At 64.0% G+C, this 24,184-nt stretch overlaps 1 protein-coding gene across 3 annotated transcripts; it reads left to right on the forward strand.

The window, feature by feature from the left end:
- The first annotated feature begins 498 nt into the window (after positions 1 to 498).
- PALM (paralemmin) lies at positions 499 to 24,108 on the forward strand. 3 transcript variants are annotated; one of them, XM_032304405.1, is made up of 9 exons: positions 499 to 610; positions 11,184 to 11,235; positions 11,716 to 11,796; positions 11,939 to 12,069; positions 13,624 to 13,747; positions 14,700 to 14,721; positions 16,017 to 16,076; positions 18,498 to 18,629; positions 22,134 to 24,108. In XM_032304405.1, the coding sequence occupies exons 1-9, from the start codon at positions 606 to 608 to the stop codon at positions 22,661 to 22,663; spliced, it is 1,137 nt and encodes a 378-aa protein (XP_032160296.1). In that variant the 5' UTR covers positions 499 to 605; the 3' UTR covers positions 22,664 to 24,108. The 3 variants fall into 3 exon arrangements, with proteins under 3 accessions (XP_032160296.1, XP_032160300.1, XP_032160302.1); XM_032304409.1 differs by lacking the exon at positions 18,498 to 18,629; XM_032304411.1 differs by lacking the exons at positions 499 to 610; positions 11,184 to 11,235 and having other exon boundaries at positions 11,925 to 12,069.
- The last annotated feature ends 76 nt before the right edge of the window (positions 24,109 to 24,184 follow it).

Consider the following 24,184-nt stretch of genomic DNA (forward strand, 5'->3'; position numbering starts at 1 on the left):
GGCTCCGGCCGGCGCCCTCCACCTGGACGCTCTTCTCCCGGACCTTCAGGTCGCAGCAGCGGCCTGGACACCCCCTCCCCGGCCCCAGCCGTCCTTCGCTCGCTGGGGCTGTGTGCCCCCCGCCGCGCCCCCTCCGGGCCACGAGCTGGGCGGGGGCGGGGGGCACCTGGGCTCCGCAGGCCCGGAGCGGCGGCCGCCCTGGGATAGGGGCTGCACGGCGGGGGTGCGCGGCTGGGCCCCGCCCCCCCCCTCCGGGGCGCCGCGCGGGGGGCGCTGCGGGGCGGGCGGCGGCCGGCAGGGGGCGGGCGCGGGGCCGCGGCGCCGGGAGCCGGCAGGGAGCGCGCGGGGAGCGAGCGCAGGACGCGCAGCGGCGGCGGCGGAGACGCGCGCGCCCAGCCCACCCCCTGCGCCCGCCGCCGCCCGGACAATAAACAGCCGCGCGCGGGGCGATGCCCGAGCCGGTGCCGCCGCCCCCGCGCCGCGCAGCCCCGGCCGCCAGGCCTTAGTCCGCCAGCCCCCCGCACCCCGCCGCCGCCCGGCCCCCGCGCCCGCCCCGCGCCCGCCCCCGCCCAGCATCGCCGACCCACCCGGACCTCCGCGAGGAAATGGAGTGAGTAGGCGCGCTCGGGCCGGAGGCGGAGGGCTGGGGGGCCGGGGCGGGGAGGAGGGGGCGAGGGAGGGGTGAGGCCCTCCTCCACTCCAGCCCCGCGTAGGGCTCGTCGCGGCCCCCGCGCGGGGAGGGAGGCGGCGAGGGGCCTCCGGGACCCCAGCTCGGCTGGGGAAGCGCTCGGGTTGGGCCGCGCCCGTCCTGAGGCCTCCCCCACCCCCGACCCCGGCGGCCCACGGGCTAACGGGGACTCGGGCCGCAGCGGCTGGGAGCTGCCCAGCGGAGAGGGAGAGGGAGGCCGGGTGTCCGCCCGCGCCCCGCCCGCGCCCCCGGGCTAGCCTGGACCCTGGGCCACCTGTGGGCTCCAGAGCGGGAGTCCCGGGGTGATGGACCGACCCCTCCCCACCGCCTCGCGCCGGCCTGGAGCTCACCGCCGCCCCCCATCTCCAAGCCTGAGCTGGCGCTCCCTGTACCCTGGACGCGCCAGTCCGGGCTCTGGCTGGCGGCTCTCCCTCAGGGCCACGGCGCTGTCAGGGGCCTCTGCTCCTGCCTGGGTCCAGCCGCTAGACACTGTCCTGAGAACTGCCAGAGAGAGGGGACTGTTCTAGCCTTCCTTGTCCGCGATGTGTGTGGGCCTGGAGGTCCAGGTGCTTTCCAGCCCGGGAGCCTGGGTCTGGTCTTTTCCCAAGAAAAGTGTTCCCAAGATGGGGCCCCAAATGGTGTAGCCAAGAGCCTGGCTGGCCTGTGGTGCAGGTGGGGTGGGCCTGGGTCCTTGCGGGGTTCGGGGTAGAGCTGCTGGGGGGCAGAGAGCTCTCACACAGGTTCCATCCATGAGGGTGCCTGGGCATTCCAGGCAGAGTCCACTCTCTTCCTGGTATCAGGGTGACCCCCAGGCCCCACTCCCACAGGTGGGCGCTGGAAGGTTGCCGGGTGTGTTTACGACGCCAGGGGATGGGAAGTGGGATCTGGGATCCTGGAGGCCCCCTACTGTGTGCGGAGGCCTGGCAGGCACCTTGCTGTGGACCAGGTCCCCACCCTGGCCAGAGGCCTGGACTCGGAGGTCCAGCCAGCCCACCGGACTGTCTCCTCCTGCCCTTCTCACTGGGTGTGAGCCAACGACTCCTCTCCAGGGATTCGCCCGTGACCCGCCACCCGCCACACCCTCGGCCGGGTGGGAGCTGCTGCCTCCCGCCCTCCCCAGGAAGGCGACACCCGATGTCCTCTGCTTTTGAAAACTCAGACAAAAGCCCAGTTTGCTCCCCCACCCGGCCCTGGGAGCCCAGCCAGGGCTCAGGGGAGCCAGGGCCCGGATGTGTCTGCGCTAGGTTCCCCGACTTGTTTATCTGCTCTGCTCCCCAGGCCCACAAGGGAGCCTCCAGGCCTCCTGACAGTAGACCCTGAGTGGAGTGCGGGAGTGGGGAGGGGGCTGCTGAGGGGACAAGGGGTGAAGAACTAGGGAAATGTCCACGCAGAGCCAAAGAATGAAGGGGTAGTCTTGTCGGACTCCGCCTGGGACTCTGCCGTCGGACTCCGCCGTCGGACTCCGCTGTTTCCTTTCCTAACGTCGCTTTTGCTCTCCGTGGCGATGCCGAGGCCCAGAGTGGGGCAGACACTGCCCAGAGTCACTCAGCACACGCTGAGACCCCTGCGTGCTTGCTGCCCTGCCCCTGTGCCCCTTGGCACATAATGCCACAGGCTCTGCGCCGCATGGATCACTGGATTTTCTGGGTGCAGACCTGGGCAGGGACTGAGTAGCCAGGAGAGAAGGCCTCTGTCTGGGGTGCTTGGGCGGATGATGGGTGGGGACTGGTTCCGTCTGGTGCTGGCCCGATGGAGCGCCTACCCCTCGCTCGCGCCCGCGCTCCTTTTCCGGGGGGCAGATCGGGCTTCGGCCTGGAGGCAGCAGCTGCGGGGACCGAACCCCTCATTCCCTTCCCATGGGTTTTTGCCATCAGAGTTGCGAGAGGTGGTTGTGGCTTATGGTGATGCTGACGAGTTTGTTTTAAAAATAAACTTAAGAATTTCACAAAATTTTGTTAATATAAGCATTAAATTAAAGATTAAATTAGTTTTTGTTAATTTAACAATTTGAGGATTTAACAGTTCTTTTTTTTTTTAAGATTTTATTTATTCGACAGAGATCCCAAGTAGGCAGAGAGGCAGGCAGAGAGGGGGGGTGAAGCAGGCTCCCCGCTGAGCAGAGAGCCCGATGCAGGCCTGATCCCAGCACCCGGGGACCACGCCGAGCCGAAGGAAGAGGCCCCAACCCACTGAGCCACCCAGGCGCCCCAACAATTTTTTTTTCCAAAGAGTTTATTTATCTGAGAGAGCGAGCTTGTGAATGCAAGTTGGGAAGGGGGGACCGAGGGAGAAGGACGAGCAGACGGCACGCTGAGCCAGGAGCCCGACTCAGGGCTCGATCCCAGGACCCGGCATCACGGCCTGAGTGGAAATCCGGAGTCGGATGCTTTGCCGACCCAGCCACCCAGGCGCCCCTTAGCAGTAATTCTTGAGTAACTCCAGGGAGGCAGAGAGCAGGCTGCTGAGGTGGGACAGAAGGACAGACGCTCCTGAGAGCATCTCAGGCGCCGCCGGCTGGAAATCCTGCTCTGGGAAGGATTTGCTGTGGGCCCCGGGGCGAGGGGCTGCTACCCCGGGAGCCTCAGGGGCTGGCTGGTAATGAAGGCTAAGTTAGCTCGGAGCTGCATCTCTCAGACGCTCAAACGCCCCTCCTCCCCCGCAAGTCTCGGACCCCAGGGCCAGAGCCGGAGAGCACAACCCTTCCCGGACCCCGTCCCTTCCCTGCCCAGGCCTGGACGTCCTCCAGGAGGTGGTCTCGGCGGGGTGCAAAGTGGGTCCTTCGCGCCTCTCTCCCACTCGGTCATTTCACGAGAGATGGAGCCGGTTAAAAAGGCAGCACCGTCCCCTGGTACCTGAACCTAATAAGAAGATTCTATTCTCGTTGTATCTGTTTTGTAATGTGTTTACTCGGATGCTTGTGGGAGCCCCTTCTGCTTCTCAGTCTTGGTAACAGTGTAGCATTTCCTTCTGAAACAAGGGGAATGCGCGGGAACAGCGAAGGCAGAGAACATTCGGTGGCAGTGGAGATGGTGGCAAGAACTCAAGAAGGTGGTTAACATTTAGTAAGCACCTGCTGTGTACTGGGCCCTGTTCTGAGTGCTTTGTCTGTGTGAACTTGCGGGATCTTCACGGCAGCCCTACAAGGTGGGAAAGTGAGGGTGCAGAGAGGTGACCGTGACACTCCTGGAGCCACACGGGACATACGTGCTTCTGGGTTCTTCCAGCTGCCAGAGTTGGGGGCGTGCAGGGGTCTTTGCTCCTTCCTGTGTCCCGCCGGGCTGTCGTCTGGGCGTTCCTAGGTACCCTGACATCGGCTTTTCACCCTGGTTTGTTTCTTCGGCCACATGGAAGGTGGCTTCCGCCCCTAACAGCACCTGCCTTGTACCTGTGGCCCCCCAGGGACCCCTTCTGTGTCTGCTGAGTGGGAGCGGTGCATGGACAGGTGGAGTCCTGACCCCTCCATGAGCCTTTGAGCATGTCACTCACTTTCCTTGGTGAAGCGGGTGCGCGGGGACATGAGTGCGCCGCGTCCCCTCCCGGGCAGGATGTGCGGAGAGACGCGGGCTGGCGCTGAGTGCCCCGGCAGGGGCTCTTCCCCAGCCCGGTGCTGAGGTCCGTCTTCAAGATGCTCATGCTGGGGAATGAGTTGATGTTCTTTTAAAAAATTCGTATCATTTTCCAAGTCTGGGACCCTATTTCTCTCTGGCTTCTGCGCGGAGAGCTGTCGGGTCGTCCCGCGGCACCCGCTGAGCCGCCAGCCGTGTGCGGAGCAGGCCCTGCGGGAGCCCGTGGACGGCCTTCTCTGTGGTCTGGGAGGGTTTCCTGGTCCCTCCCTTCACGGACTGTTTCTGGGAAAAGTATTAAGGGTGTACCTGGGGGCGCCTGTGGGGCTCAGCCGGTTAGGCATCAGACCCTTGGTTTCAGTCCTGATCTCAGGGTCGCGGTGTGGGCCCGGGATCCGCCTGGAGCTCAGCGCGGGGCTGCCTGAGACTCTCCCGCTCCCTCGGCCCCTCCTGCCGCTTGCACATTCAGACTCCCTCTCTAGTGAGTAAATCTTGAAAAAGAAAGAAGGAAAGGTGTACGTCGGTGGGCAGAAGGGCGTGCCTGGCGGAGGGACTGGCCTGTGCAAAGGCCCGAGGGCCCAGTAGGGGAGCCATGGGCAGCCATGGATGGTGCCCTCGGGAGGGGAGGGGTGAGGTTCTGACCTCACCTCTGACCTCTGGGGTCTGAGGAGCAAGTCGGGCTCAGTGTGGACACTTACCATGGGGGCAGCTTGGAGAAAAGTGCTGGGGCTGTGGGGGTAGACCCCGTGTCTGGGCAGCAGAGACCTGAAATCAGAGCTGCCCCCAGGTCAGGGAGAGATGGTGCAGTCCCTGGACACACAGGGACAGGGACCCTTTGGCCGGGCTACAGAGGGACCCCACATGGCATGGGATGGTGGAGTGCAGGTCTCGGTGTCCGGGGAGTGGGACGTCAGGCTGAGGTGTTTGTCTTCTGCCCAGAGGCTCAAGGTAGGAACTCAGGGACCATCTGAGCCCATCAAGGGACAGTCTGGATCAGGCTGGGAATCCGGAGGGGAGCCCAGGCCGGGCCTGGTGGTGGGAAAGAGAGGTAGGAATCCGAGTGGGTGGCAGTTGCTGTGTGAACAGAAGGGTAGTGGTGGGATGGAGCCCGGCCTGGGGGAGCAGAGGGTCCATGGGGCTGTGAAGACCAAGTGAGGGGCAGGGGTTTGGCGGGGGCACTTCTGGTGACGTCTGTCGCAGAGTAAGAAGGCCCTGCCCGGCTGGTTTGCGCTCAAACCAGGCGGAGTTCAGGGCAGGGCTGGCGTGATCTCACAAGGCCCCGCGGGGTGGGCTGGACCCCAGCTTTGGCCGCAGCCCAGCCCAGCGTGAGAGGGTCTGCGTTCCTGCTGTACGGATGCACAGTTCTCACTTGAACTGAGATGCACACACCACACGGTCCCCCTGCCGGCAGTATATAATCCAGGGTGTTTACACGGTCGTACAGCCCTCGGTTCTGTCTAGGTCCAGAACATTCTGTCACACCCAGCCGTCACCCCCCATCAGCCGTGCCGTCAGCCGTCACCCCCTCCCCAGCCCCCGCCCCCACGAGTCCCCTTCCGGTCCGTGGAGGAGGCTGGTCTGGGCCCGTCACACGCGTGGACTCACACCCTGTGTGCCCTTCTGTGTCTGGTTCCCTCCCTAAGCGCCATGGGCTTGGGGTCCGTCCCTGGGGCTGCGCGTGGGGGCCTCGCTCCTGCTGGTGGCCGGGGACGCTCCCACGCGTGGGGACCTGTGTTTATCTGTTTATCTGTCAATGGGTATCGGGGCTGTTTTATACGTTAATTGTGTAGTCCCTTCTGAAGTGGTCAGGACTTGTCCCTTGTCCTCTGCTGGATGTGGGGGCCACGTCCTGTTTTCGATGAATGTAAGAGGTCACAGTAGGTTTCTTCAAAAGAAAGGAAGTGATCACAGGACAGGTGGTCCACAGGCGTGGGGTCGGGAACGTGACGGGGAGGGAGTTCTTGGGTGGGGACTCTAGCTGACTCCCCGGTCCGGTGACCATTTACCGAATGTGTATTGTTCACACATTCACAGCATCCTGCTGTGCCCGGGGTGCTGGGGACATGGTGGGGACAGAAGGAGACACTGTCCTTGTAGCGAAATAAGAGACAAAATAAGTGAAATGGCTGTAGGGTGTCGGTTGGTGGTGAGCCCAGGAAGGGACCGGGGCACAGAGGAGGCCTCCGTGAGGAGGAGACTCTGAGGGAAGTCCTGAGGGGTGAGTGAGGCCCGGGAGAGCATACCAGGCAGAGGACACAGCCAGTGCAAAGGTCCTGCGGTGGGAGCATGCCTGGAATGTTGGAGGGGAGCGGGGCCGGTGGGGACCTTGGCGCTCTGGGGCTGGTCTCTGCAGCTGACGGAGGCCCAGCTTACCTGAAGCTGGAGAAAGCCGCTGGATCCCTCATTCCCATTCGTGCCCCAATGCCCTTCCCTCGCGAGGGCCCAGGGCAGGGTCCACCCGCCCTCCTGGTTAATAGGCAACAGGTTTGCTCTTCTGGGTCTGCGGCCTGCTCTGATCTCAGTCTCCACCATGGAGAGGATGGTGGAGAGCATTGAGCGTTCTGGAAAGCCTGTGCATGCCTCCTGAGCCGGCGACGGCGGCCGTCACCTGTGCCGAGCACTCAGGGTCTCGGAGGAAGAGAATTCCTCCCCAGTGAGGGGGGGGGGGGAGTCATCCGGAAGGCTTCCTGGAGGAGGCAGTGGCCCTTGACCTGAGCTTGGAGTGGAGGAAGGGCAGCGGAGGGCAGGGGCCGGTAGAGGAAGAGGGGCAAAGGGACGAGAGGTTGAGGTGTATGCAGGATGGTTTGGAGGAAGGAAGGTTCTGGGGCTAAGGGCACATGAAGGCCCCCACAGGGAGCTGGGAGCCAGCTGTGACCTTCAGACCCCCCCCATTCCAGCCACCCCAGTGGAGCAAGGGCCACGGGCCCCTCCCCTCCCCCCGCCTCGGTGAAGCTCTGCTCCCCTTCTCTGCCCCATGGCCAAGGGCACAGTCAGCTGTTTCCTTTGAGTGAGCCCAGGCATGTTGCTGGTGTTGGGCTCCATGCCAGTGCGGCCCGGACCCCTCATGCTGCTGGGGCTGCCTGGCGTGGGCTCTGGAAGAAGGGCTCGAGCCCACCAGCACCCACGGCCCGCCTCAGACCCACCTCATCCTGCCTCCTGGGTGACCTTGGGCGGGTTGGTGACCTCTCTGGTGCCTTTAAAAACTACATGGGTCCCAAGGCTGAGGCCTCTGCAGGGCCGTTGGGTTTGGGCCTCATTAGCTCATCTCCTGAAGCCAGGATTATCTCAGACGCGCTCAGCCCACAGCCTCCCCAGTCCTGAGCCGCCCACACTGGGGCTCGAGCCCGGAATTTGCTCCAAGCTCTGTAAAAATAATCAGGCAAGGACAGGAGTGTGTGTGCGGAGGGTGGGCCTCCTGGAGGGCGTGTCCCTCCTTCAGCAGCCGCGAGGTGGCCTCTTGCCCAGCGGAGCCTGTGGAGGCTCAGAGACAGGCGGGTTTGCCCTGGGTCACACAGCCCGTGAGGACAGCTGCCACACCTCAGTGTCTCTGCCCAGCGTGTCTTGTGATCTGGGCTCTGATGCTCTTCCTGAGCCCCGGCGAGTGTCTCAGCCACCCACTGACAATGGGGGCGTCCCCCCACCCTTGGGCGCCTGGCAGGGCCTCCGGGGGACCTCAGGGGCTCTGAGGACCGCGTGTACACTGCGCACACACACGAGTCTGGCTGGACCCGGGTCCCCGCTTCCCCATGGAGCAGCTTCAGGTCCTGCATTGACAGGACGGGGACGATGGTCCAACCTGCCCCGCACACCCCTCCTGATGGGCTCAGCAAGGGTCCTTGACACACGCACCCCCTTCTGCCGTCCGGCTCCCCTCCTGGAGACCGGGCTGGGACTGTCCGTGGAAGGCAGCGAGTGCGGGGCTGCATGCTCTTACTTTACTGATGTTTAATTAGGGTTCTGTGGTTGTACTCTGTTTTATTCTTTGGACTTACGATGCTGAGCATTTTCTTGGCTTGACCTGAGCTACTTGGCCCTGGGGGCAGGTCCAGAACTGCCCTGGGGAGAGTCCTGTCCCCTGACACTAGGGCGGGAAGCAGCCCTAGGCGTAGGGGGCGGGTAGGCCCCAATTCCTCTCTGCATCCCACCCTCCCCGGCAGCCCCTGAGGCCCAGGGCAGGAAACCCTTAGCCCCCAGCGCCTGGCTGGGGGCGGGAGATGCTTGCTCTGCGCCGGCCCAACCCCCCTGCGTGCCGGCCTCCGCGTTGCCATGGGGACGGCGCAGTTGCCAGGGCTACCGCCTCCCGTGGGCCCCACCAGGGGGGGTGGCGCCTGGGGCGGGGCCACTTTGGCGCCCTCAGGCCTGGGGAGTGGGGCACACTGCCTGTGCCCTCCGGGCTGGGCCAGGGACGTTGACGGGAGGGATGGAATTCTCTTCCTGGGCCCCGTGCACGCTTCTCACTGCCCGTCTGACCTTCCCCTGACCTGGTTCAGCCGGCAGGGACACACCACCCAGGCGAGGACACTGCCGGCCTTGTTGTCTGCAGCCCGGCAGGCTGGCCAGAGCTGTCCCTGTGTCCGTGTCCTGCCTCAGTGACCACCTGCCTGCTGGGCCGCTGGGCCTCTGCCCTTCAGGGCCCTGTGTGCACTGGGGTCTCAGCCGCTCCGTGCTCCTCCCCCAGCTCTGCCTCTGTCCCCGCTGGGTCCCCGGAGGCCCCGTGACAGCTGGGAAAGGGCCATCTGGGAAAGGGTCCACATGTGGTGTGGCCCAGAGCTGGGCTGTTGTGGTTCTAGTTCCAGCTCTGCCCCTTCCCAGCTGTGTGACTGTGGGCAAGTGACTTGCCCTCTCTGGGCTTCACTTGCCAGCCAAGGAAAGAGCGTATCAGGCAGGAGGAACAGTAATGCAATGATTCTAAGTAAGGAACGAGCTTGGTGCAGTTCAGGTGTGGCCAGAAGGTCCTGGAGGCTGGAGCAGCGTAAGCAAGCAGGAGGTCAGAGAAGTGGGTAGGGCTGGGCTGCACTAGCATTTCTTTCAAGGGGTGATGGGAGCCAGGGAGACTTAAGAGCAGGAGAATGAGTCGTTCTGATCTTGTTTTGAGAATCTGGTTCTGGTTGGGACGTGGGTAGGGGCTGTCAGGGGCCAGGGGGGTAGCAGGCTACAGTAGAGGCATGGGATGGAAAATGTGAGGTTTGCAAAAAGTGGAGGGTGGGTCTCTATAGGGAACAGTGGAGGTGTCACCTTGCCTGGATTACACAGGACAGTGTGGCCGACTCAGAAATGTAGCTGACCTGGCCCTTTAGGAAGGGCCTCCAAGCTGGATTGCTGGATCAAGCCTTTCCTGAGCTCCACCCAACTGAACCCAGCCTCCCTGAGGAAGGAGAGACGGAAGCCACAGAGGGTGTGACCAGTGCTGGGGTCCCTGGGAAGCACAAAGGGGGCAGGTGCCACCCGCCAGGAAGGGAAGAGCTGGGTGGGGTCACCTGTCTGGGGCGTGAGAGCCAGATGATTTTGTGTGTCTCAGCTAGGCCAGGAAACCGAACCTGAATGGAGTGGGGGGAAGGTCACCGCAGTTCATGATGGATGTCCACCGGGAGCAGCCACCTGGGCTGGGGGGAGGGCTGAGGCTCAAGAGTGGGCCCAGCACAACGTGTGACTTTGGGTCTCCGTTTCCTTTCTGAAGCACAGGGGAGGGGGCATAGAGCAGGAGCTGGGGCGTCTGTTCCTGCTGTTTGTGCAGAAGGAGAACCAAGGCCTAAAAGGGGTGGGGGGTCTTTGGAGGCCACAGAATGGCTCCCAATCCCGATCCGGGGCCAAAGGCTGGGGGGGTCTGTGCGTAGCAGAACCAAGGGGGGGGGGTCTGTAATTTCAGTCCCTGTGCAGATACGGGGCTTGGAGTGGGTAGGGGGACGTGAGGGGTCTGGTTCCCACTGCTCAGAGCCCCTCCTTGTGGGCACAAGGCCCTGCCCCCGGGAGACCGTTGAGGCCTGAGTGAGTGGCCCTGGGGTCTTTCAGGATTTGGGCTGAGAACAGACTTCCGGATCCCGCCTCCTCTTCAGGCCGCATCTGGTCCCCCAGCCCTGGAGGCCGAGGTTACTATCAGGTGCCTTGTATGCAGTCGCTCAGGGCTGCACAGGTTTCACTGAGCGCCTCCTGTGTGCCATTCCCAGGGACCCCGGGAGAGACCGTGGAAGGGAGCGGCCAGGTTTGCAGTCTCCTCCCTGGCCTGCCACGTGGGTAGTGGGGTTCAGGGGAGCCAAGGGGAGGGGAAGGGCAGGAAGGATTCACCCTCCCTCCTGGCCCTGGGCCTGGGCCTGCCCCCACAGGGCCTGTCCCTTCCTTGCCTCTGACATTATCAAGCTCCTGGTCCACACGGCTTTAAGGCAAAAACCACACCGCGTGCCTTTCGGAAAGCATCCAGTGGACAGAAGAGGGAGTCTGGGGCCGAATTCGGGTTTGCCTCTTCTTCCTGCGTGTTCTCGGGATGCTCGGAGCCCTTTCTGTGTCTTGGGGCTCCGGGCAGACGCCAGGGAAGCAGCTTCTCGAGAGAGGACGTCCCAGGGGCAGGGCGGTGGGTCTGGTGGGGCCGGCGTCCTGCGCGTGTCCCTCCCAGGGCTGGAGGTGCTTGGTGGGCCGGAGCGTGAAGCGGGGGCTGTCCTGGTCGTCTCAACCCCTGACCGCTGGGAGTCCCTCCGCCTCTTTCTTGGCCCAGCTCAGCCTCTCGCCTCCCCAAACCCTTCCCAAGTCTCTGGGTAGAGCCTCACCCTCCTGTCCTTGAGCCCTGTTCCCAGGGAGCCCCAGGGGGCTCTGGGGGGGATTTGGGGGGGACCTCGTGAGGACGTAAGGCCAGGTGGAGAGAACTGCGCTGCCTCTGAGGCAGGGGAGGGACCCCACTTTGCAGAAGGGAGCCTGCGATGACCTTGCATCCCCGCCCCCAGGGTCCTGGCGGCAGAGACCACATCTCAGCAGGAGCGGCTCCAAGCCATTGCAGTGAGTTTCCTGCCCCCTAGCAATGTGGACAGGGGTCGCAGCCCTCACCCAGCCCGGGGCCTTGGGGACTCAGAGCCGGGGTGTGGCAGGGTCCCGGGGGACCCAGTGCGTCCCCAGGAAAGGAGGAGGAAGGCGGGGCCTCCGGACGGGGCCTCCGGGCGGGGCCTCACGCCGCCAGCTCACGGAGACCCTCTGTGCGCGGCGGGGTACAGGCTGCGGTAGGTTTCTAGAACCTTGCCCTTATGCTGGAGCTGGGGGTGGGGGGAACTGGGGGTTAGCGGGGGACAGGGGGCTGGGGGGCAGCGGGGTGTGGGGGACAGGGGTCGAGAGGGGCTAGCGGGGGGGGGGCAGGGGGCTGGGGAGGGTCCAACGGGCCACTCCACAGGAAAGCAGGGTGCGCGTGGGCAGAGCCTCCGGTACTTTGGGGGGTCGGCGCGCCCCTGGCCTCGTCCTGACCTCCGTGCCCATCCCTGTTGCCAGGAGAAGCGGAAGCGGCAGGCCGAGGCGGAGGCAAAGCGCCGGCAGCTGGAGGATGACCGTCGGCAGCTGCAGCACCTGAAGGTCCCCCCACCCCGCGGACCCGGCCTGGTGGGGTTGCGGGGGCGGGGGCGGCCGTTCCCTGGGGACCAGGCACCGGGCCTCGGGCGAGGGCGGGCACGGCCGCGCCTGAGCCCGATTCTGACGTCCAGCCCTGTGCCCCCAGTCCAAGGCGCTGCGGGAGCGCTGGCTGCTGGAGGGGACGCCGTCCGCGGTCTCGGAGGGCGACGAGGGCCTGAGGAGGCAGATGCAGGAGGACGAGCAGAGGGCGCGGCTCCTGGAGGAGTCCATCGGCAGGTGCGGCGCGGGGCCCTGGGGTGGCTCCGGAGCGCGCGGGCTGGGGGGGGGGCCCACCCTCGGGCCGGGATGGGGTTGGGCCCGGGGAGGCTCCTGTGCAGGTGGGAGCAGGGAAGGGCCCTGTTCGCTTCGACGGGGCTGCGAGCGTCCAGGCTGGGCTTGACGGGGCTGGGGGCTGCCTGGTGGGACCCCTTCTTCTAACCACCCAGCAGAGCGGGTGCCGGAGCCGGGGAGGATGGGAGTGGCCGCCGCCTTCTCCCTGGGGCCTTCCTGGCGCCAGCCCATCGGGTGAGTCTTCCCCCGCTTGGTCCTGATGCCCCACAGCCGGGCAGCTGGGCCTGCAGCAGGCCCGGGGAGAGTGACCGCCCCCCACCCCCCCACCCCCGCCGGCCCCAGAGCTGGACAAAAGGACTGGAGTTTCCAGGCAGGCAGAGGCCCAGGCTCAGCCCAAGGGCAGCAGGGTCAGGGTGGAGGGAAGTGGCCGCCAAAATTCCAGACGTCCGCTTGGCCAAGGAAGGCGCAAGAGGCCCGGGCCCCGCGGCACGCTGGCTCACCGCCTGGCTGGGTACGAGGCACACCCGCCGGGAAGACCTGGGGATCCTGGGGGGGTCGGGTTTGGAAGAAGAGGGGACAGGTGTCAGCTGGGACTTTCCTCCCCAGGCCTGTTTCCCTGCATCCACCTGGGCCAGAGCAGGGGTGAGGGGGTCAGACGGGCCTGCACGCACATAGCCAGGACTGACCGGGCAGAGGACTGTGGGCCAGCGGGACAGAGAGCTGGTGGAGATCTCTGCCCATGGGGGCTGGACAGGGCGGCTGCTTCTCGTTCTGCCCTGTTGGGTATAGCCCTGGGTGGGGGCACCCACCTAAACTCGGGTGCCTTGATGCCAGAGGGGCCCTGCCGCGAGCCCTACCCTGTGTCTGGCGTGCGCGGAGGGCTTTGGGGCTTGGCTTTCTAACTCCCGGGGAAGCCCGATCCTCGGGTGCCCCGCCGCCGGCATTTTGCCCGGTTGGTGCCCTGCCTGGACATCTCCTCCAGGAAGCCCTGCAGGCCGACCCTAATGGTGGCCGCTGTCGCTCCCTTCCGTAGGGGCCTCAGACTCACCCCCAGGGCCCAACAGGCCCGTGGCCCCAAGCCTCCGGTGGGCACTGGCTGCAAGGGGACTGGAGATCTTTGTTCCGTTCCCGCCGGGTCACATGCGCCGTTATCGTCTCGTACTTGGAAGGTGACATGGTTTTTCCAGTTTCCCCGGAGAAATAAAGCTTCCCGTAAAAATACACGCCTCTGAGCGGAAAGCAGGAGCGCGGGTTGGAAACCAACAGAGAAGCGAACTGTGGCAGTGAGGTGCCCGTGGACGGGCCGGCCTGGGGTCACACTAGCCCTGCTGCTGGCCGGCCCGTGCGGCCGCCGCGCTGCATCTCAGTTTCCCCAGTTGCAAGGGGGGAGGGTGAGACCACCTCACGGCTTGTGGGGAGATCTCGCGGCCAGGAACCCGGAGCAGTGCGGGTGCCCACAAGTGCCCAGTGAGGACCGTGGCTCCCGTGCCCCACCCCCAGGCTGCAGAAGGAGATTGAGGTGCTGGAGGGTGCAGGCCTGCCCGCTGCCGCCGCTGGGGAGAGGCCCGCCGCCCCGAGCCCAGCCAAGGACCAGAAGGCAGACGTGGTGCTGGAGTCTCAGCAGGTGAGGGGGCGGTGATGTTCCCGGGGCCCCGGCCCTCCCCGACCCTCCCCAGCCCCAGAGCTGGGGCAGGGGCCCCTGGGGCATCGTGACGACCGACATCGCAGCTGTGTGTCTGAGCCCTGTCCAGCTGTTCCCCTGGCAGCACTGGTCCCCCTCTCGCTGTCTGCCAGGGCCTGGTGTGGGGCACACTGGGGTGATGCGGGCTGGGCCCAGCCTCCCTGACTCACGTCCGTTGAGCAGAGGGACGTGGTATCAGTGACCAGAAGTGCAGCGAGGATGGTGGGCCCGGGATGGGTAAGCCCAGGGGCACCGTGCAGTTCCTGGGGAGGAAGCTGACGCATGGGAGCGCTAGGCAGACTTCCTGGAGGAGGTGGGTTTTGAAAACTGAATAGGAGTTCTCTAGGCATGGACTCAAGATGAGAGGGGGCTTCCCCTGAGGTTGATGGAGCACAGACTGTGGGGTCCCTGTCCTTGAGATGCCCACGTCCGGAAGGAGCCAGAGACAGTACCTCAAGGGACAGAGACATGACTGGGGGGACTTTGATTGTGGTCAGGGGGCTGAGTGGAGAGCTGGCCAGGCAGAAGCCACGGTGCAGGGGATGCCACACACAAAGGCCCCAGGGCGGGAATGTGTCCCAGGAACAGTGAGGTTGGCCAGCGATTGGGGGGGGGGGCTTATAAGCCAGGGTCTATGGACACAGGGCCCTGGAGGTCATCTAGAAGGGTTTCGGCTTTGTTCGGGGAGCACTTGGGAGCCACGGGAGGCTTCTGCCCAGGGCAGGGATGTGAGGTGGCCGTCACAGGCTAGGGCAGGGCTGGGGGATCCCTTCAGGAGACGGCCCCCGCAATGGGGCCTCCAGGGGCAGAGTCGAGCCCTCCGCGCACGGGTGGGGACCTCCATCAGCGGGAAGGGAGCGCCGGCACCCTGACCTCTCTCCCTTCTTTCTTGCAGGCCCCGGTGGGCACGCCCAAAGGTAGGCTTCCAGGGGGGCCTCCGTCCTGTGGCCCGAGTGGGGTGGTGGGCATGAGGCCGGCACCTGCGGACTGACGGCTTCTGTCGCTGATAAAACCAGCAGCGACAGGGACCAGGTGCCGGTGCTTCCCCCGAGCCCAGACCCCAAGCCCGTCCCATGCCATCATCTCCCTTAGGGCAGCGACCCTGGGTGGAGCTGGTGCAGGTGAGGGACCTGAGGGCTCAGCCCGAGAGGCCCGAGGCCTGGGGTGTCCCCCCCGCCTGCAGCAGGTGCCCTCGCCCAGCCCCACCTCTGCCTCATGTCCGGCCACTCTGGGCACTGGCACAAATGGGCAGGCCTTGGTTTTCACATCTGCAAAATGGGCTCTGCGGGGTTAGGAAATCAAGGTCTCAGCCGTTCTGGGAAGGGGGCACTATTAAAACAGAAGGGTCCCCCCCCCCGCACAGATGTGGAAGGTGGTTATGCAGGAAACAGACCAAAGAAAGAGCCAAAGTTTGGAGTCTGGGATCTGTTTTTCCCTTCCTCAGCAATTATTACAGGTAGATAATGTGCATTTGCAGGTATCTTGCAAATTTGTAGGACGTTTAAATATATTTAATTTAAATGTAATAGCTTATGGAACATATGAAAGTATTAAGTTATATTTTTAAAATGTATTTCAAACTCATCTATTTTCACATCTAAGGCACGGAGGGAAAGCCGCCAGCCAGGGTTGGGTGTGGTGGTCAGAGTGTCTTCGGCCTGATTTGTTGTGTGTTAATTATTCAGGGGAGTGTCTCACTGTGGAATTAAAGTTTAATCATTAAAAAAAAATTCACAGAGGCCTCTCAGGGATTTTATGAAAATCATCTGGGCTGAGAGATGGAAATGGACCGGGGGCTGGTTGTGTTTGGGGCTCTGGGTACGCACGTGGTGGGGGGTCTGGGTGCATGTGTGCATCAGGGGAGGCCCAGGCGTCTGGGTCAGTGTCTGGGGGTCTGGGGGGTCGTGGGGGTGTCTGCAGGTGTGTAGGTGTCGGGGGTCTGGGGGGTCGTGGGGGTGTCTGCAGGTGTGTAGGTGTCGGGGGTCTGGGGGGTCGTGGGGGTGTCTGCAGGTGTGTAGGTGTCGGGGGTCTGGGGGGTCGTGGGGGTGTCTGCAGGTGTGTAGGTGTCGGGGGTCTGGGGGGTCGTGGGGGTGTCTGCAGGTGTGTAGGTGTCGGGGGGTCGTGGGGGTGTCTGCAGGTGTGTACATGTCGGGGGTCTGGGGGGTCTTCTCCCTTCTGACCCATCTCTCCCCACCCTTTGCTTACTGAGCAGAGAAGCGAGTCTCCAACACGCCGGTGAGGCCGGTCGAAGGCTCCACCCTGATGAAGGCAGGTAGGTCATCTCCGGACCCGCTGCTGTCCTGGGCTAAGCTCTGGTCCTGGGGAGCCCGGAGAGGCGGGCGCGAGGTCAGACATGCCCTCAGCAGGAGCTGTGGTCCTGGGGGTGGCGGCTGGCCCCAGTCCCCCTCTGCTTTGGCTCCATGGTCACGTGCTGGCCCAACTTCCCTGAGAAGATGGGCCCCCTCGCATGGCAGCGCTCTAACCCAGCACCCCTCATGGCATCCCCCAACCTTGCTGCTCACTCCCGGGGCCTGGCAGGGGCCGCACACCTGCCCACACACGCTTGCACACGCCCGCACACGCTTGCACACGCCCACACACACTCGCACAGCAGCTCGCACACGCCCGCACACGCCCACGGCGGATCTTCCCTCCTCCGCTGTCCCCAGGCTGCCTCAGGATAGGGAGGGAGCACCCTGTTCCTGGAGGGGACCAGGCGGGGACTCAGACTTTTCTGTGCTTCTGGGAAGCCGAGGGAGACGGGGTAATGCTAAGCTTTCCAGAGCTGCCGTTGGGATCCGGGCTCTGCCCCAAGACAAGCGCCCCTCCAGTCCCTGCCTGCTGGCACTAGCCCAGAGAAGGGACCAGTGAGCACAGCGGGCAGAACCTGACTGCTGTACCGGGGTACTGGTGTGAGCTGTGCAGGCCCGAACCTGAGGGTGGTGAAGACCATCTTGGGGACGCGGTGGCCGGGCCACCAGGACACCCAGGAAGAAGAGGGCGGCAGGGGTGGCCCAGGGTCTCGTGCAGGGTCAGGCCACTTTGCCCCAGGAGGCAGGAGGCAGAGGGTAGCATCTGCCAGAGAAGGAGGTGTCTTCGGGGCCTCTCTGCCATTTAGACCAACCCTGCGCTGACCCTTAGCCAACGACCTTGTGTGGTGCACAACCCACCCAACTGTATGGAGGTGAGGGTATTAGGCTGTGTAGGGATGTGGAATTAAATAACATTCATTTGATCAGTCATTCAATAAGCACTTACTGAGCACCTGCTGTATGCAAGGTGTGAGGGCCCCAGCCTGAGGGAGCTAACGTCCTGATAAAGACCCTGCCCTGCCCGGGCTTTCGTTCACTCCAGGAACCTGTCCACCATGAGCTGCTGGAGCAAACAGCAACGTGCAGAGCTGGGGGGGTGCGGGTCAGTCAGAGGGCTCGGGGGGTCAAACTTAGCAGGTGACCTTTGAGCGAGGCTCCAAAAGAAGTGAGGGAGCGAGACCTCCGGGGTGGGGGTGGGGGGTGGGGGCATAGGTGTGTCGGGGGAGGGCACAGCACATGCAAAGGCCCTGGGCTGACCCCTACCTGCCTAGTCGGAGGAGGAGCCGGAGGCCGTGGAAGGAGTTAGGGGGAGAGAGGGAGGACTGGGGCCTCTACCCCGAGGCACCGGGAGCCCCGGAGGGTTTCAGGCAGAGCCGGGACCGGCCCCACTCGGTGCGCGCGGCGCCCTCTGGCGGCAGCGGGGGGAACAGGCCGTGGGTGTAGCGGGAAGCGAGGGGGGCGGCCGGCGCGGATTCCGGAGGGGTGGGGCCCGGTAAGGAGGCCTGGACAGGGGACCCTGGGGGCGCAAGATGTGGGCGGGTTCCAGGTGTTCCCAAGGCAGAACCCACGGGATTGCAGAGGACGTGGGGGCTGAGAGAGAGAAGGAGGAGGGAATTGCCTTGACCAGGCTGGGAAGACCCCGCAGGGGCAGCTTACAGGGCCCACTGGGAGCGAGGCTGCGACGTGTGACTCAGAGGCTCCCAGGGGACCCCAGGGGCAGGCGTGGAGGAGAGGGGCGATCCTGGGGCCCAGGGCGAGGTCCTGGAGGCTGCGGTCAGCGCCCGGGGGCGGGTGTGCTGTGGGACCGTCTCTTCACGTAAGCTTTGCGGTGATGATCTCTACGGAGTGCAGTGGCTCCTGAGCCACGGTCCCGACTGTCCTGACGCTCGCAGGGTCTCGTGCACCCTTCGTAGCGCAAGCGCTGGGGACCGGGTCACGCGCTGGGGACCGGGTCACGCGCTGGGGACCGGGTCACGCGCTGACGGAAGGAAGGTGCAGAGCAGACACAGGCTGAGCCGGGGGTCCGGGGCGGGGCCGAGACCCGGCTGGGAGCGCGGGCTAACCCCAGCTCACCCTGGGCTGTGCCTGGGGTCAGGGCCTGCCTCCCTCCGACTTACTCTGCGGCTCCGAGGAAACGGGAAGAGTCTGAGGCTTTCCCGACGGGGGGGACGGCGAGCACGGGCCTCGAATGCCAAGCAGAGGAGCTCAGGCGGACGCCCGTGGCGCAGGAAAGCTGTGGCGGGTGTGGAGGTGGGGGTGCCGCGGAGAGGGCGTCCCCACTGCTTGGCTCCGCGCTGCCGGCTCCCCTTCCCTGGCTTGCCTGCCGCCGGCGGGGGGCACGTGGGCGGGTGGCCTCAGGTAACCCGTGCCTCTCGTGCCAGCCATGTACTCGGTTGAGATCACGGTGGAGAAGGACAAGGTGACTGGGGAGACCCGGGTGCTGTCCAGCACCACCTTGCTCCCTCGGGAGCCGCTCCCTCAGGGCATCAAGGTCTACGAAGACGAGACCAAAGGTATGCAGCCCCGACCCCCCAACCCACCCCGCCCCCTTCCCACAGCCTGAGCCAGCGGGTGACCTCCATCCTGATCTGGCACAAACACGGTTCAGGGCAGGGTGCCACAGCTGTAGCCCGCTGTTGGCGCAGAGGCTGTTCCCGGCTGGACCTGCAGCCCCGTCTTTCGTTCACTCCAGGAACCTGTCCTCAAGCTTGGCTGAGCGCCAGGTCCTGGGCTGGGCTCTGGGACTCGAAGCAGAGTGGAAATTAGCTCTGTCCTGGGAGAGCCTTGCAGCCTGAGGTTCACAAATAATTTGAATAAGTATTGTTTTGACGAAGGTGACAAAACCCCCAGAGATGCACAGGGGGCTTGGGAGGTTCTAGCAGGACGGGGCGGGGGCCGGGGGGTGGCTCCTCAGAGGAAGTGCACAGAAGCTCCCTGAATGCGCAGCAGTGTGCAAAGAAACGGTGTGTCTCACAGAGGCCACAGCATGTGCAAAGGCCCTGTGGTGGGATGAGTTTGCTGGACTAGAGGAACTGGAGGGAGCCTGTGGGGCTGACGTGGGCGGAGGGAGGGGTCCGATGAAGCCCTGGAGGGAGGGCTGAGCAGGGGGCTTGGTGCTGAGATCTGGTTTGGTTTTGGGGTTCCCTGTGGCAGCTGGGAGGGGGACAGGGAACGAGAGACACCCACAAGGAAAGCTGACTGGGAGGAGCAGGGCGACCTTAGTCCAAAGCCCCAGCGTGTCTGTCTGTCTCTGTCTCTCTGCCTATAGATAATTCACACATACAAAATTCACTCTTCTTTGTTTTTAGGTAAGTAAGACTTTCATTTAAACTGTGTTATCCATCAGTATTTGGACGGCGATTTTATAAGTGGTTCGGCATTTAAACTTTGGTCATTTTTGGCCTGGCCTGTAAGGGTAGTTTACAAGCAAACCTAGGGAGGGCAATACTGACTCTGATGGCAGAGAAGGAGACGAGCCCACTTTAGTTAAACTATGTTTTAAGAAGACGTTAAAAAGGTACATTGAACATGGAGGCAAACATCTGCTTTCCGCCCGCAGTGGCGCTCGGGGAGGTGATCACCTAAGCCAGTGTGAAATCACAGCACCCGGCTGCGGAGTCCGTTAGCAAGTCCGCAAACGCCGTCTTTACACGAAAACGGCGTCTGGGGTGGGAGGGCCCGGGCCGCGCAGCTCCGCGTCCGGTTCAGTGGGCTTTCGCTCATTCACAAGGTCGCGCCCTCTCGCTAATTCCGGAACATTTTTCCTCCCCAAACCGAAACGCCGTCACCTCCTATCCCCACCAGAGCGTCCACGGGCCCCTTCCTGCCTGTGGATTCGCCCAGTCTGGGCGGGTCACACGCGTGGACTCACACCCCCGGTGGCCACCTGTGTCTGGGTCCCTCCCCGAGCATCCTGGGTCAGCGTCTGTCCACGTTCATATTTTAGGACCAAATAACATTCCGTTGTTTGGCTGGGTCACATTTTATCCGGTCATCAGCTGAGGGATGTCTGGGGTGTTTCCACCTTTTGGTTTTAGAACGCTGTACAGGTTCTTATGTGGACGTATGTTTTCATTTCTCTTGGGTGATATCTAGGCATGGGATTTCTGGGTCGTGTGGGATTCTGTGTTTAACCTTTTGAGGAACTGCCAGGGTAGGGTTGTCTTCTGCAGCGGTGGCCCCACGCCCCTTCCCACCAGCTGTGTGTGACGGGCCCCTCTCCCCACATCCTCAGTAACACTTGTTACTGTGTTTAAGTTATCGTTATCTCTGTGGGCACCGTGGTGGCTGTGGAATGATAGCTCACCGTGGTTTTGGTTCCCAAGGCCTCATGTTCTTAGAGGCTGGTGGGTCTCTGCAGCATCCAGGATGTTTTGAAGGGGGCCTAGTGTCAGCCATAGGTTTGGGGACATAGACCTGAGTGGTACCCGGTTCCAGTTCTCACTAGCTGTGTGACCCTGGTCAAGTCTCAGCTGCCTCATCTCCTGTGCAAGAATGAGCTCATGGGGCTAGAGGCAGAGGACTCGGCCACTCAGTGCAGCCTGGCCCAGCCCTGGGGGACTCTGGACATCCGCCAGACTGGAGTCTGGTTGCTTAGCAATGGGAAGGTGAGCCATTTCCATGGCAGCTGAGGGCTCGGGTTCCTATTTGGGGGCAGTGGCCGGGGGAAATACTCAGCCTGATTCTGTGGGCCTCCAGCCCAGAGTTGCTGCAAAACCTTGAGGTATGGACACTCCTCCCCAGGGGTTTGGAAACTGAAAGCAGAAAGCACTTTCCTCGTGGCCAGCAGCCAGGAACTGGCGCCCTGACCCTTGGCCCAGGAGGAGGCAAGTCCCGAGGGCCGGTGTGTCCCTCCCTCCCACAGGCGGGCAGCTGTGTTTCTCGGAGTTTGCTGGGCTGGTGTCCGAGTGTGGTCAGTACTCCTGCCGGCATTCAAACTGGCCCTCAGGACACGGCAGATCAGACCCCATGGGGCAGTTGGAGAGGTTTGGAAAAGATATTGAGCAAGATTCCCTGCACACAGGGAACTGCCTAGGGGAGACCGTGGCTTCCTTTCAGACACAGGGAGCGCCGTTTCAGAAAGTGATTGTGCCCGAGGTTGCAGAGGTGGCCGTAAGGAACGTTAGGAAGTTTCTATCTCATGCCCTGTGTTCCTGGACCAGAGTCCCCTTCCTCCCAAATTTAAAAGTACCCTTCTCCATGACCCTTGGTTTCAAGAGACAGGCTATCAACGTGGGAATTATAAAGTGCTTACATGTGACAGAGAAGGCCAGGGCGCCTGGGAGGCTCCGTGGGTTAAAGCCTCTGCCTTGGGCTAAGGTCATGATTCCAGAGTCCTGGGATCGAGCCCCGCATCGGGCTCTCTGCTTGGCGGGGAGCCTGCTTCCCCCTCTCTCTCTCTGCCTGCCTCTCTGCCGACTTGTGATCTCTCTTTCTCTGTGTCAGATAAATAAATAAAATCTTTTACAAAAGTAAAATAGAGAAGGCCATCACTGGTTTCAGGGACAGAGTAAAGCAGACCTGGCCTGCAGCGTGTTTCCTAGGGAACAGGACACTGAGTGACCAAGCTAAACCACAGGGACCAAAGACGGAGGCTGTCACAGTCCCTGAAATCCCTCATGGAGGAGACACACTTAGCTCCGGAGACGGAGCAGCGGCTCGGCCTGACCAGCTGTGGGACCGTAGGCTGGGTGCAGCCTTTTCCCGAGCCGGACCATTTCGCAGTGGGAGAAGCAGACTGGGTTTGCTGGGGGGCCGTGCGGGACCCAGTGGCGGGCCATGTGGAAAGGCCGCAAGAGGCGGGCGCACACAGTCCCCAATCCAGATTCCAGTCCCCCGGTCTCTGACCGGCGCCCGGGCCTGGACACTGCCCTCTCTGGAGCTTGGGGAGGCAGCTGGTTCTAAAGGTGTGACTCAGTTTCTCATTTCCCCCAGCCTGGAGGGCGGCCCGCAGCCTTGCCAGGCCTCCGCCTCGAGAGCCCGCTCACTCTCTCTCTCTCTCTCCCCGCCCCCGCCAGTGGTCCACGCCGTGGACGGGACCTCGGAGAACGGGGTCTGCCCGTTGAGCTCCTCCGAGGTAGACGACCTCCTTCACAAGGCAGACGAGGTCGCGCTGAGCGAGGCCGGGTCCACAGCTGGGACGGCGGAGACCCGGGGGCCGTCCAAGGAGCCCGTGCAGACCACACCGTCCAGGCGGGAGATCCCCGGAGTGCAGGCGCAGCCGGGAGAGGCCACGTCCGGCCCGCCAGGCGTCCGGCCCGGCCAGGAGCCCCCGGTCACCTTGATCTTCATGGGTTACCAGAACGTGGAGGACGAGGCCGAGAGCCAGAAGGTGCTGGGTCTTCAGGACACCATCACGGCCGAGCTGGTGGTCATTGAGGACGCGGCGGAGCCCAAGGAGCCCGCCCCGCCCAACGGCAGCGCCGCGGAGCCCCCCACCGCCGCGGGCTCCAGGGAAGAGAACCAGGTGGGGCCCGAGGCCCCCGCCAGCGACCCCCAGGACCTCGACGCGAAGAAGCAGCGCTGTAAATGCTGCTCCGTCATGTGAGCCCCCCGGCCCCCTGGCCCCCCAGCCCCGCCCTCCACACCACAGCCCCCCACCAGCCCGGCCCCGGCGTCTGCCCCCGCCACCTGCAGTCACGGGCCCCAGGATGTGCGGTTGTCACATGTTCCTTCCGAGGTTTCTTCTGTTGGAGAGAGAGGGACAGGGGTCCCCCACCCCATCACCACCCGACACCCCCAAACCACTGAGCCGTGCACCTACGTCTGGTAGGAGAGAGACATGGACAGACCCGCTTTCCCCGAAATGAAGGGCCCCCCCCACGTCACGGCAGCTCCACAAAACGGCCCCCAGCCCCAGCTGTCCTGGCCGGGGTGACCGGGGGCCTCGACGCAGCCCCGGGCCAGCCAGCCGCCCTCTGGGCCTCCTGCCTGTGCCTTCCTGCCACCTCCAGTGAGGTCCCTGAGGGGACACCCTGCCAGAGAGGAACCTGGAGAGCCGAGGGCTCCTGGGAGCGCGCTCTGTCCCCGCTTAGCCCCTGGGAGTGCGGCTTCCCGGCCAAAGCTCTGGTGTCCATAGCTTGGACAGTTGGGGTAAGGCCATGCCTCTCTGGGGAGTCTTGGTCAGAGGTCAGGTTCAAGGTCGTGGAGAGGAGCAAGGCCCCTCTAGGCATCCCCAGCCTGACGCGCTCCTCCCCCCATGCCCTCTTGGGGCATGGCCAGTGGGTGATGGAGCCTGGGAAGGGAGAGCCCCCCCAATATCCCCCCAGGCAGGAGGGGTCCGTGACCCCTGCACTGTGTCCTGCAGGCCGGGCCCTTCGAGCCGCCCCTTGCATAAGGCAGGCCCCTATGAGCCACTTCCTGTCCTAGCTCCGACTCCCATTGGGCCCTCCTTCCTCCTGGTGCTAATTTGGGGACCCTGGGGGGCGGCCCAGGACCTGCTTGGACCAGGGCGCTGGGTCCCTCCAGCCGTACCCCAGAGATCAGGCCACTGCCAGCTCCACTGGGCTTGGCACATTTCGGGCAGCGACGGGCGCACGCAGCCCGGGGCAGGGGGCTTCCTCAGCAGAGTCCCCTGCGCTGCCCCGCCCGACGTGAGCCTGTCCCCCTCTGGCCAGGAGGGGTGAGGGGTTCCCCCCGGATGCAGCCACACTCGCCCCCAGAGGCACATCTGTGCGCACGCTCACAGACCCACACCTGTGGGCTGTGGCCCGTGAGGCCCCATCTCGGCCCGCCCCCGGGGCCTCCGGCCTGGTGCCAAGGGCAGGTGCAGGGCCCTCCTCGGGCCGCAGCCTGGACCCCGACTCAGCTCTGCCCCTCGGTGGCGGGGGGGAGGCCGTCTCTGAGGTGACCCCGGGCAGTGGCCGTGGGACCCCCTCCTCCTTGAGTCCTTGAGCTGTGAGCGTCCGCGGGAGCGCCCCTCTGCTTTGATGTGCGACAAGGCCCTGATGTTCCTGACTTTCCCAGAGAAGCAAATAAACCGTGTGAACAGCCCCCGGCCCCGCAGTCCTTGGCTTTCACCTGGGTGGGAGGGTGTGGCCAGGCCAGGGGGCGGCCCCACGGGGGCGGC

Source organism: Mustela erminea, chromosome 1, assembly GCF_009829155.1.
Source record: "Mustela erminea isolate mMusErm1 chromosome 1, mMusErm1.Pri, whole genome shotgun sequence".
Classification (NCBI taxonomy): Eukaryota; Metazoa; Chordata; class Mammalia; order Carnivora; family Mustelidae; genus Mustela; species Mustela erminea.

Coding starts and splice junctions, on each gene's coding strand:
- PALM (XM_032304405.1), top strand. Junction 14,722..16,016: donor CCCGGTGGGCACGCCCAAAG/GTAGGCTTCCAG, acceptor CTTACTGAGCAG/AGAAGCGAGTCTCCAACACG. Junction 16,077..18,497: donor CTCCACCCTGATGAAGGCAG/GTAGGTCATCTC, acceptor CTCTCGTGCCAG/CCATGTACTCGGTTGAGATC.